Below are 13,489 nucleotides of genomic sequence, written 5' to 3' on the forward strand. Positions count from 1 at the left end.
TCGGATTAGCGAGAGTCCAATGAGTTTTATATTTTTATTTTAACTTTTGTATTTAAATAATGGCATTTTATATGTAAATCCATTGTCTTTGAGAAAAATATGTATCATGTATATTGAATGAGCTCGAATGTAAATGGGACTTGTTATATTGTGACAACAAAGTTTAAATACGCAATATATTTTTACTTGAATATGTACTTATACTAATTAAACTAAAATATTTTGATAGGAAGTAATGAAACCATTAAATGTATTGTAACTGTAATAAATTTCATGTTACTTAATTTTATTTTTAATAACCTAATGCAAGATAGAAGTTTTTATATCTCTAATATTATAAAATTTATATCTCTAACATATGAATTTCTTTTAAATCACAAGTATTTTTGTTTTCCAATTTATAATGAGGGGGGAATACTATGTTGGGGATGTAGCTCTGGTGCTCTCTAATTTTTTTTTTACTCCTTAATAGTAAATAATTTATGATTTTTACTTTCACTTATCTATGTATCAAATACGAGAAGTATTGCGATCATGAAAAAAATTGTATGCCTCAATAAAAAAAAAAACTCAGATATAATTACAGAACGTTTAATTATTTAAATTAGTTATTTATTATAGTTGTTAAAACAGATAATAAATTTCTAGTCTGTCCAATCATACGACTGTCCTAACCGCTTCCTAAAAGGGTAAAAATAAGAACGTTAATAACAAAAAAGTCACTGATAATTAATAATAATCACGAAAAAAACGAATTTCAACTAAGAACTAAATGCAAGGTTTGCTAAACTGTCCAGATATGATTAGCAAGTATTAAGTCTCAAATATACCGCACTCTAGTCCAATGGCCCATGTATTTACTTGAGCAAACGCACCAAATGAGCATTCGGGTCGAGAGAGAGGGAGTGAACAATCTTACACCATATGAGCACTGAGCCTCTGTGAGCAACTGTGTGTTTTGCTTGTTTGATCTGATGCCTAAATATAGATTCTACCTATTGGGTTGTAAAATAAGTTCGTAGCGTTTTTCAATATTTCAATTTAATCCTTTCTGTGTTTATAAAATCATGTTTACTTGGTCAATAATGTTTACATATTATACAAAATGATTAGTTAAGGTGCTTTTATGCATCAGTTTCTACCGAGATTCCTTATCTTTAAGTGGTATTTTGCTTGCTCAAAATGGAAGAGAAAAAAAATTGTAAATTTGCAGTGTGTATGGCGATGATGCCTTAAGAGAAAGCACCGTCCGTAAGCGGTTTGCTCGGTTTAGAACCGGAGAATTTGACTTGGAAGTCTCAAAGCGTTCGGGTCGTCCTTCAACTGTTGATGATGACCAAATTCAAACATTGGTCACAGACAACCCTCCAGACCCGGCAGAAATTATTAGAGTTTGGCTGGGGTGTGATCCACCACCCACCTATTTCGGGCCCTCCAAAACTCTAACGGGAAACACTTTAATTCGCTCGAGGACTGCAAAACGTACATAAAGGAGTTCATAGCGCAAAAATCTGAGAAGTCCTGGAAGGAAGAAATTAAAAAATTACCTAAAATATGGCATTATGAAATAGATCAAAATGGGTCATATATAGTTGATTAAAAATATTTACAAGAATCTAAAGTTTTTATTGCAATCACCAGTAAAAAACGCTACGAACTTATTTTACAACCCAATACAATGGTGAACCGAAAAATGGTCGTCACCAGTTTTTACATACATTTATTTCACTCACTGAAAAGAGAACTGAAAACAACGGTGGTGACAAATAAAACTGTATCAAGAGAGATGCTGTACTTCGGAAAACTGAAAATTTTACAAGATAGTCACCGGATGATTTTCAATTTATTTTGAAGAGTATCAGTATCATTTTTAATATAAAAATAAATGATTTATTTGGCAAACAACCTCAGATTCAAAATATGTTTAGTCTGACAGATATAGCCCTGATATTCTTCAAAATAAATTGAAAATCATCCGGTGACTATCTTGTAAAATTTTCAGTTTTCCGAAGTACAGCATCTCTCTTGATACAGTTTTATTTGTCACCACCGTTGTTTTCAGTTCTCTTTTCAGTGAGCGAAATAAATGTATGTAAAAACTGGTGACGACCATTTTTCGGTTCACCATTGCAAATTTACAATTTTTTTTCTCTTCCATTTTGAGCAAGCAAAATACCACTTAAAGATAAGGAATCTCGGTAGAAACTGATGCATAAAAGCACCTTAACTAATCCTTTTTATGTTATAAAAGTGTTTATTTAAGTAATTATAAATATTATTCAAGTTCATAACTGCAGTAGAACCCCTCTTATTGGAACAGAGACATCCCATTTTAGTTAATCCATGGTGTATGAAAGAATAAAACTGCAATTGTAATCTACCTTATTAATCATGTCAAAATTAAAATACAATCAGAAGTCAATATATAGATGATACATAAATTAATAAATGATGATTTTTAATTTATTAGACCAATTCAAAATAATGTTTAAAAAATTCTGTAAATACAGTATACGTGAACAAACAATTCTAAGTTGTTAATAGTAATTTTTTATTATAGTTATGTTTCAAGAAGTCAGTTATTTTATTTCGAAAGTTGGGTGAGAGCAGACATTTTTCCCTTGCATTTTTTTTTTTTTTTTGTAATTATCATAAAATTTACGTAGGGATCCGCAATAAGGTAGAATTGTGTTCATACCCTAGGAGGGTAACGGAATGATTCTGAGATAATTTCATTCGACTTAAAGATTAAAAGGTTAAAAGAAGTTAATAAACAAATAATATTTAATTCAAAAAACGTAAATAAGTTTGTATGAGATATATAACTCAACGAGCCGATTGACAGAAAGGAGAGTCGAAGTCGGCTCACTCGCTTCAAAGCCTTACTCATCAGAGAACGAATGACCACGCGCTCCGTTTAATAAGCCAACAACTCTTGGCTCAAACTGTTCAGTTTGGACTGCTCCATACTATACTCACCTGAGCAAAACGGGCGTTCGGATACGTTTTCTCAAATGAATGCGCGGTCTAACACCCTTTTAGAGACCTATGAGGACTGACAACTTACTAGTCGGTCATTATCTGCTCTATTTGAAATTATGTTATTACAATTAGCGTCATAAATGAAATATAAAGCTCTGATTTAAAATACGAATTGTGAGGGATTACTATCATAGCAAGGGGAATGGTCCTAACATTATTAAGTCATCTGTCTGACAGAAATAGTTTTAGTTTCGTTAGAATGGTAGAATCATTATCCCAAATCCTTTGTTTCCTACAAAGTACAAAAGGATTATTTCAACGCATTCTTCTCTTCTGAATTGAAGATCACCAGTCCCCATTTGGGTGCTAATTAAACATTTGAACTCACGTGAAACTTAAGTGATTTAATATGATGCACATATGATCCAGCAACAAGCACCTTAGGAGACAAGGAGACATGTATTATGTTCATTGTTTTTCTTCAATTGAACCAATGCAATGTGTAGCATTCATCAATCTCCCATTCAACATGTTGCCTCAATGGAATCACACCTTTACCTTACCTTATTATGATTTTTCATTTATACAAACTTAAAAATCTTGTATGAATACAAATATTTTCCTACAAACCATAACACTGCAAGATACATCTGACCCAAACAAACAAAAGGCCACTGATATATGGTCCTATTCACAAAACAAATAAACCAAAATCCAAGAGAGGTAAAATGTCTATGATTTTTTAGATTGGTTAAATTATGTATCACATCATAAAATAAAATAAAATTTTATTTTTACTTTTAATTAATGATAATTAAAAATAATTAAATAATAATAAAATTAATATCAGTCCATGAAATTAAAACTAATTTAATCAAATATAAGTATAATGTAAAATGTAAAAATACTTTACATAATTTTAGATTTTTTTTATTATCATATACTGCCTTTGCTCTGCATATATTTAATGGTTATAATATAACAATGATTTGTTTGCGTAGAATAAGACAAAAAGATTATTGATTGTATTAAATGAGATTAAGTGTATAAAGAATGAAAAAACCAAAAGTCGCTTTCTGTAATGTAGACCAAAATATTTTGTTTAGAAAAAAAAAAAAGTCAGATTCGGTTATAGCATCTTTTGAAACACTTAAATATGAATTTCCACATAAATCAAAAAATAGAAATTTTTTACAGGATATTTTTATCTGCAGATGTCTCATCGTAGATTTTATCTCTAGATACTTGCAAAATAAATTCATAACTTCTTAAAATATTATTCAAATTCAATTTTGGAAAACTGAATTTCTGCTCTTCCAATCCATATTTACATATCTTAGATTTCATGTCTTTGTATGAGAAAAAAAGAAATTCCTAATAAAGATAAATTTTTTAAAAAAATGTAAATTTTTAATTACTACGATAAGTCCAAAGACGAATATCAGCTCTATAAGAATGTACTGAATCTGCTCTTACTATAGCATAGAATATTTTATCCCACTTTTCTAGGTGAGGCGTGCTAAATTATTAATTCTAGTAAGAAAACTTCTTAGAGGAAGATTCCATAATCACAAAAATCTAAATACATAAAAATTTATTATAAATCAATTAAACTGAATTTATGAATCTAAAGATTAGATTTAAATTACATCATTCCCTTTTATTCAAATACAGAATAGATAAGAACTAAATTCTCAAAGAATCTTTATTTTAAAAACAAGTATGTTATGAATAAATATAAATATATTAAAATATATTTAACATAAGAACTAGTATTGATATTTTGATTTTTTTATCCAAATAAAATATGCAAGACCTTGAACACAATAAGTAATAATCTAAAACTATATCACAATCAAAAATAAATATACTTGTAACTAATGACATAAACAGGTAACGAAGGCAGCCTTATTCGTTTTAACAGGTTATTCCTTATCTGAAAAAATAATTCATAAATACAGTAATAAAAATACTATTCACTGTCAAACTATGAATGAATAATAACAAGTAGTACATTAGAACTTGTCAAACATATTCAGTGTAAACCCAGTCCTTGGGCCCACAAGCACTCCTCCATGGAGGACAAGCGTGGGTCTTGAGACTGCCTCTTTTCTACTTCTTTTTTCCCTCTGGTCCAAGGACAAAATTTTCATTATTACTGCTATAGTAAAGAAATGCATTGGTCACAATGAATAGTATAATACTCTTGGTCTATATAATTTTTATTTGCTAACTATAACAATCAAGTTTTGTTTTTTATGTTATATTATATTCCCTTGTGAATTTATGTCAATATTTGATTTCATTTTCATGGTTATTTATTTTGAAAACTTACTTAAACTTAAATATATATATTATAAAATCAGACATTCGGAAATTGGGAGCCCCTTCATGGACACTGGCAGTTTTCAAACTAGGTAGACCAACCAAAATCAAGAAGATATAAAACTCTTTTTATATCGGCCCCCTCAGGTCATCTGTGGCTCATATGGTTGAGGCACAGGTCTTAGCAACCTGGGATCTGCAGGCAATGCTGGTTCAAATCTGGCCTGACGAGTAAAATTTTTCATTTCGTGGTAGTCCCATGAAATGAGAAATTTGATCCCCCACCAAGGTTAGAATAGGTTGGTCACTTATAGAAAATCCCCCCTCCCTCCCGTATGTCAGAAATGGCCAGGAATGAGGTCATAAGAATAAAAAAAAAAAAAGGTTGTACCTGTCATTGGTTATAAATTAGGTGTAAAGACAATTTTAGATCTATGCTCAGCAGGAAAAACATATCTGCCAACCGTAATTCTGAAATGATTTTATGATGTTAGGTACTGAATTGAAGCAGAATTTATTGTTCTTTAATTTCTGAATTTGAAAGTTTTCTAAGGAAGCACCATTTTGGAGTTATCAATAAAAACTGAAAATAAAAATGGTTAGAATTTGTACAGATGAGTAAGGGGAAAATGTGGTTCACTGTCTGTGAGTGAACAAGTTAAGGAGTTGAATAGTATATAGATACTAAATGTAAAGTACTCGCTAATAACTCCAAATTTAATGCTTTTTAACTTTTACTCAAAGGATCTTTAATTTTGGAATAGCCTCTTCCATGGTACTGACATTTTAAAACCAATATATTGAATTCATTGGCAATTTTAGCAAAAATCATAGTTTTTGCACTATCGATTCCATCTATAATCCAGGGCTGAGGTTAGGCATTAATTTGACACAAAATTAAATAGTTCTTTAATTGATTATAGAACAAAGTTTTCACTAGGTTTTAATATTAAAGACCAGAAGCTAAAAGAAGTAAAAAATTTGGTTGTTTGAGAAAGAATGATTCCCATCTCTCTCATATCACATCCGCAAACAGGTCATTTTAACGATAGAAAAATCAGTATCCTCCCAACTTTAAGTGAATTACATTCACAAAATTTATGTTTTTAAGGAGAATAAAAGTTTTTCAATCTACACATCACCTCTTTATCTGATAGTACTCTTATCTAGTATAGGTCCATCAACTTTTTCAGGTACCTTAGCTTCCAAGCAGTAATCATTTTTTGATAAAACTTCTTATTACCTTATTATACCTCAGGATTTCTCCATCATTCCTAATTTTCATACCATATTTATTCCAATAAACTTTAAACTTCAAATTTACTTATCATTCTATTCAACTGATATTATATTAATACCACCAAATATTGGACAAGGAAAGTGAATAATTAGTATCAGCTGAATTCAGAAAAAATAAGACTATTTTGATATATTAACATTTTCAGTTATCAAATGTTGACAGGATATAAAGCAATAAGATACACATATTTAGCTTTAAATATTTCATATTAAATTAGGCAACTATTCATAAAAATCATCATTACCTAAGGACTCTTTCAAATCTTTACTGTACAAGGACTTCCCCGCGATTTCTAGGATTGCTGTAGCACCTGGATCTTGATAAATTATGGACCCTGCAACCTAAAAGTATTATAGTTAAAAAAAAAAAAAATCATAACTTAAAGTTCAACCTACTAAATATAAGCATAGTTATTTTATAAGATATAAATTTCCTAAAAAAAAAAATCATTTTACATACATGGAATCAGAAGCAATTGCTACCACCTTGCCTAAACTTTACTGAAGGTTTAGGCATTAAGACTATAATAAACAGCTATCCAAATCTTAATGTAAGAAACTACATTGCCTTAGCTGTACAAAGACATCGTAAAAAAGGATAATTTCAAATTCAAAAGCACTTTCATGCAACTTATTGGCAACAACTTAAAATTTTGAATTGATTTTCGCTGGGTCATTACAGTGCCAAATGGTTTATCTTGTGGGGTTAATGCTGATTTTCTAACCTTAACTCTGGAATTTCTGATGGGATAGGGTAATTTTTTTTCTGATTCTGACAGCAACAAAAATTTCAAGACAAATTTATATTGGCCATTATTTTTTTTTTTTACCCACCCTAAAGGTGAAAAGCACCAGATATCGCAAAGAATGGTTATGGTTATGGGTTTTGATGATTTGAGTGCATATTGTGCAGACAATAGGGGAAAAAAAACAAGAATTTCAGAATTCTATTTCCTGTAAGAATGCAATTAAAATTAAAATTACAGAAATTTGAAACTGCGGAAATGAAATAACAATTTTTATTACTAATTTCAAATACTAAATTGACCAAATTAATTATAATAATGGTCCAAAATTACAATTACTATGTGAACCAATATAATTGAAATTATTTTTTGCCTAACACTGCATCATATCATAAGAAGGCATTTGAATCTCCTCTACCCAATCTACGCAACCCAAGCTGCAAGAAACATTACCACGGCATTCAGGGAAGGTTGTCGTAATGAATGGATCCGGATAATATAAAAACACTTTTTAAATATATCCCAATATTTTGTGCTCTTTCATGCAGTACAAAATTCTAGTTTATGTAATAATAATTACTAATTTATTTGAACTGAACTCCAGGGAATCCAATATGATATATAATAATAAACTTTTCTTTTTTTTTAAAGTAGTATAATGATGTTTTATCTTTCACTCTTCACACTTGGGAAAAGTGATATTTTGCCAACCATTCCATGCTCCACACTCTGTTAAGTAGTCTGAGTCTTCATTGTCATTACAATCACTTATTGCTATATACAACTTTATAATTAGTGTAATAATACTGGAACTTCTGATATAATGTGATGTAAATAAATAAAAATCAACACTAAACAATATCTCCATAAAATTCATTAAGTTAAATGACAATATGGTGAAATAATATTCAAATACCCGGACATTTTCTTCTTCAACATCAGGACTTCCAATGCCCCATATTTCTAACTTGGAGAAGTTGAACTCAGGAACAGGTGCAAAAGGAGAATAGTCCCTAGAAGGAAATTGCAAGATTACATTACATTAAGATATAATAAATATAAGATACTATCTGATGAAAAATACCAAATCATATAATGTCATTAAAGAAATTTCAGCCTAATAAATAAAAGTGACAAAAATATTTTTCTAAACAATTTATAATTTCTCATAGCCTCTACCCACTATGAATATCAGATCTTTCTAGTGTGCCCTTAAATGGTTCTGTGCTACTAAACAGTTTTTTCTATTTATTGTATAGAGTATCTTACTTTTTGATATTTTAGAATAATTGAAGATTGTACAATATCAATAATGCTTTAACAGCCAATCTACATAAATTTTTATGTTTCAATGTTGACAATGAGATGGACAAAATTGGTTTCCCAATGAATATAATAAAAACCAAAGTAAGGAAAGCAGTATTGAAACAATATTAGGAAAAATATTATAATGCATAGCAAGATTATAGAACTAGCTATGCCTGAAGAAGTGGAAATGGCCTGAAACATAGTTATTAAATTGAAAAAATTTTAAAAAAGAATAAATTAATTAAGGAAGATAACTTTCATAACAACCAACAAGAAATAAAAAAAATCCAGTTTTAAATACCTAATTTAAACATTTCTAATTTAGATGCTCTTGTATTAAGAATTTTCTCATCAATTCATTATCTAATCACTAATAACAGTTATTTTTCAAATATTACTGGAGTATTTTATTATCACATTTGAGCTGATTAAATAATAAAAAAACAGCCCTTAGAGTAAATAGGAGCAAGCTATTAGTGCAAAGTTTGTTACAGATAACGTGCTCCCCACCAGCATCATCTCAACAGCCTTACACATCATTTCTTCTCAGTTCTTCATAATGGCACTGTGCCCAATACACAAAATAGGCATCGCAAGGGACAAGGCTACCCCCACATGATAGAATTCAAAATTAATTTTTTCACAATAAATGTTATAATATTTCAGAAACTGATAATCCACAAATAAAGAAAAAGCATTGGAATAGCCATACTAGTGATTCCTCTATAAAGTCAGAGACCATCCAATACAGCATTACAAAAAATAGTAGCTTCTTCTTTAACTTTCTCTTTGGGCCTTTCAGCAGAGTTCAAACCCAGAATCTCCATCCCTCTTTATTTCTCACAGGAGTGGTCATCTTCTGCATAGCCCTGCCGCTTTCTAGATCCAACTTGGTTATGTAGTTATTATAGCTAAGTTGAGACCTTCTTCAAGGTCTGGCACCAGTTGACCTTGGCTCCATACACTTTTATGGGTCTGTCAGGGCTCATTTGAATATTTGGTTCTTCTCTAATAGCTTCATTTTTGATCCTAATCTTAAGTGTTTTTAAAGCCACTCTGCATAAGTACTTCATATCTATTGCAGTTATTCAGCTAAACTTGTTGTCTGGAAGGACCCAACTCTCCGTTCCATATAACAGAACAGGCATATATACACCAATAGGATCTTGCTCTTGAATTCTTCTTCCCAGTCTACCTGAGCTTGCTGGTGGTTAAATGCATAATAAGCAATTAGGATTAAGTCATCGGCATATACCTTTTTTGCAATTAGGCCTTCAGAAGCCTTCAGAATGTTTTGGATCAAAAAAAGTGCCCTATATGAATGCCTTAAAATTTCATTTACTATCAGAATCATAAATAAATAGATTAATAAAAAATGGTCTTATCACATCAGAAAGACCAAAGTTGTACTGGAGAAGAATTAGATAATGTTTCAGGAATCCAAGTCTGCTGGACACATTATTTATGTATTTTTACCGTTATTGAGAATCAATTATTAAATTTGTATTCCTTCATTTTTATATTAATGTATCATTAGTTCTAATTGTTTGATAACTTTAGTTTTCCAAAATTTCTACCAAGAAGGTTCACATACTCTTTAGCAGAGAAATAAATATTATTTACAGGATAGTGGTAGGAAGTTACTGCTGGTCGTTGACTACTGCCGTAGGGGAAATGAGTGGGCCTTGTTACATTGTCACCATTCAGCAGTCAATTATGTAATCTCTCAACTGCACCTTAACAGCCTGACAGTGACTCCTAATTTGTAGGTGGTTAGATATTTCTAAGTTATGTTATCATGTCGTAGAAGAGTTTTGAAGATAAAAGTCACATTGTGAGGACTCCAATGATACCTTAACCTTTTTTCAACATAGATAACAGACAAAATTACATGAAAAATTGTTAACAAATACCAAAATATTTATCTCAAATAAATACTCAACCTCAAACATTAAAATATCTGTTTGCTTTTTTTAAACAATAATGATTTACTAATCACTTAATGATAAAACATTCTCTTGTGATTTCATAACAAATATTTGATATTTAATATGCAAAGTGTTGAACAAATAACAGTAATTACTATCCATAGTAATATATTTAAAATATATGCCTTCAATTCTTTAAATTATATTATCATATTTTTGTATCATATAGGCTGATATTTTTTATTGAAAAAAGACTAAGGAGGAAGTTTGGGACTTCCAAAAATTTGAATTCAAAAGAATTAGGAGGAAAACATAACATATACTTAATGATTAGCTTTCTATCATAATTTCTTTTCAAGATTCACCTACCTGTAAGTAGAACAACTTTTGGATACTGTTACAGGTCCAAAATCTGAATTTAAGTAAAAGGTAAAATAATCCAGCTGCCCACCCATTCCCTAAAATCAAAATAACAAAGTCATTTTTATAAACATAACTTTTTTTATTTATCAGAAATTTCTTTTACTAATAAATATTGTGGTACTATAAAATAATACATTGCATCTTTGAGAACATATTTTAATATCATTTAAAATTGTGTTAATTTTATAAATAAAAGAGATTAAGCATACAACATTAAGATAATGATGAGAAGATAATTGATCATGGATAATATATATGAGGATAATATGGTTGGTGGTGCGGTCAGAGAATAACATAAACAAGTTAACTTATCTGCGCACCCCAAACATCTCTTCATATAAAAATTAAGATAAAATTATGTCTCATATAATTCTTAAGATAACAAAAGAAGATATGTTAATGAAATATTTAATACCCTTTTAACAGTTTAGTTGGATTTATTATAGTACAAAACAAACTTTTAGTGGATTTTAAGAAATCATGAAAACAAGAATTTCTGATATCAAGGTCAGGTGAACTGAACTACACTCAAGATAAATTTGAAAAATACAACATAGAAATTATCTCATAAAGCAAACAAAGTTTGGGATAAAATTTAATATAAGGGCACTTATATTAAAGCTTTGATCAATCAAAGAGAACAATTAACCATCAAGCAATAAACATTTGAAAATAAATAAATTAAGATCCACCCCCTAGTAATGCACTTCTTTAACACAAATTTAATTTATATAAAAATTTTCAACCCATTAAATCAATCACAATGTTAATCACAATTACAAAATTGTGTAGGTAAGAACAAGTATTTTTATTGTATCTATTTACAAACTTACTAAAAAATGAAAAGAAAAATTAAATTAAGTACATTAAATGATTTCACAGTTGATATTCAAAATTAATGAATAGTTTTCGAGTTATTAAGGGTCTTTTATCAGGAGTTCCAGCGGATTAGGGTAGGTATTGCATATGGTTACTTCTCAGAGTCATCCTGACCAAATAATTTCAATGATTTTTTTTACTTTTAATTTTGCTTATGTGTGGAATTTTGTCATTTTAATGTGATTAGTTGTTTGGACTGAATTGACAATATATGAATTTTGGGGATTTTGCCAAACTTTTAATCGATCTAGGGGATCGATTTCAATGAATCGACCTGGGTCTCCTAGAGTGGGAAGGACCTCTATAAATTGACTTTCACTGGAGCTTGAAGTCATTCAGCCTTAAAATTTTGTCTAATTGACCAGCTTATGCCTTGACATCTTATGATTGCATAAAATGAAACTTTGAGCTACAGGAACAGGAAGGTCCAGAGGGTGCAACAGATGAGTCTGAACAATTTCATTATATACACTTTTTGTTTTGATTTAATTTTCCAGTAACAATGTTGATGGGGGGCCTGCAACGGGGACTGATGTTCTTTCCAAAGCTCTGTAGCTTTCCCCGGAATTCCCCATGTCCTGTTAGGATCTGTGAGACCAAATAGTCTGGTATGAGTTACTGAGCCTTCAATCTTGATTGTACAGTTGGGAAAAATTTTCTCAAAGTAGCGCCCTTCTGGCTAGCTACCCATTCCACTCCTCTATTGAGTCCTACGGTTTCATCTTCCGTAAGTTTGGAATCTCACCAATCCTCTTCCAGAGTTACAGTCCCTGTCTCTTCACCTCATATTTAAGAACATCCTACTAAAGGTTAAGGTCATCGGGCATCACTCACCCAGCACTTGCACCGCCTCATGAGACACTGTTCTTCGTGAACTTCAGCAGTGCGAATCTCTGTATGGTGGCCAGTCTTCTGTACTTGTGTGAGGTTCCGGCTCCAAGCAGGGGATGTGTATATCAAAATATCCCGGATCACACCTTTATATATGGTCATCATGGCAGGGTACCTAAGCTCCCAAACGCACCCCCTATCCTGCTTAATTCATTAAGTGACAGGGTCGCCCTATCCTTAGATACACCAGATGAGTAGTGGCATCAAATCGCTTTCTTATCCTCACACCAAGATATGTTATCTCCTCATCTGAACTAACCCTCTCTCCTTGGATATCTAGGGTGATAGGATGCTTCCTGTCCATGAACCTCCTGTGAGTATGGCCTAGGTCTTAGCTGCCGCCATACTCAACTTTCTCTTCACACACTACTCCACAACGTAAATGGCGCATCTCTCCTGGTACCTACACCTGGCCCTGTAGTATTATCTTATTAACTGCGTCAGAGCCAGCCATGGGACTGGTCATACTCTCGCCCTTCGGCGTTGGAGGGTAATACTTGCAGCCTCAGTAATGGTGCCCATCAGCATTACCATTTCGCGATCAATCTCTGACTCCTTTTTCATCGACGTCATCTTCTCGCATTCTCTGTCAGCCAGTATTCCCTCGCTACCAATTTTGATGGAGAGGTAGCTGCTATTACTTTAGCTTTAGAAAAGCTTACTCACACCTGCGCAAAGAAGATAGTTCTGCTGTCGGATTCTAGGGCA

At 31.2% G+C, this 13,489-nt stretch overlaps 1 protein-coding gene across 1 annotated transcript in view; it reads right to left on the reverse strand.

The window, feature by feature from the left end:
• Positions 1-4,017: 4,017 nt before the first annotated feature.
• The window catches only part of LOC106692723 (MTOR-associated protein MEAK7), a gene marked incomplete in the record, with an annotated part of 25,792 nt that continues 16,320 nt past the window's right edge, over positions 4,018-13,489 (reverse strand). Inside the window, 4 exon segments of the mRNA XM_067053015.1 lie at positions 4,018-4,918; positions 6,852-6,948; positions 8,269-8,365; positions 10,958-11,046. Coding sequence (XP_066909116.1) covers positions 4,908-4,918; positions 6,852-6,948; positions 8,269-8,365; positions 10,958-11,046 — 294 coding nt within the window.

The sequence above is a fragment of the Halyomorpha halys genome, unplaced genomic scaffold (assembly GCF_000696795.3).
Source record: "Halyomorpha halys isolate HHAL.00 unplaced genomic scaffold, Hhal_1.1 Scaffold68.1, whole genome shotgun sequence".
In the NCBI taxonomy this organism is placed as follows: Eukaryota; Metazoa; Arthropoda; class Insecta; order Hemiptera; family Pentatomidae; genus Halyomorpha; species Halyomorpha halys.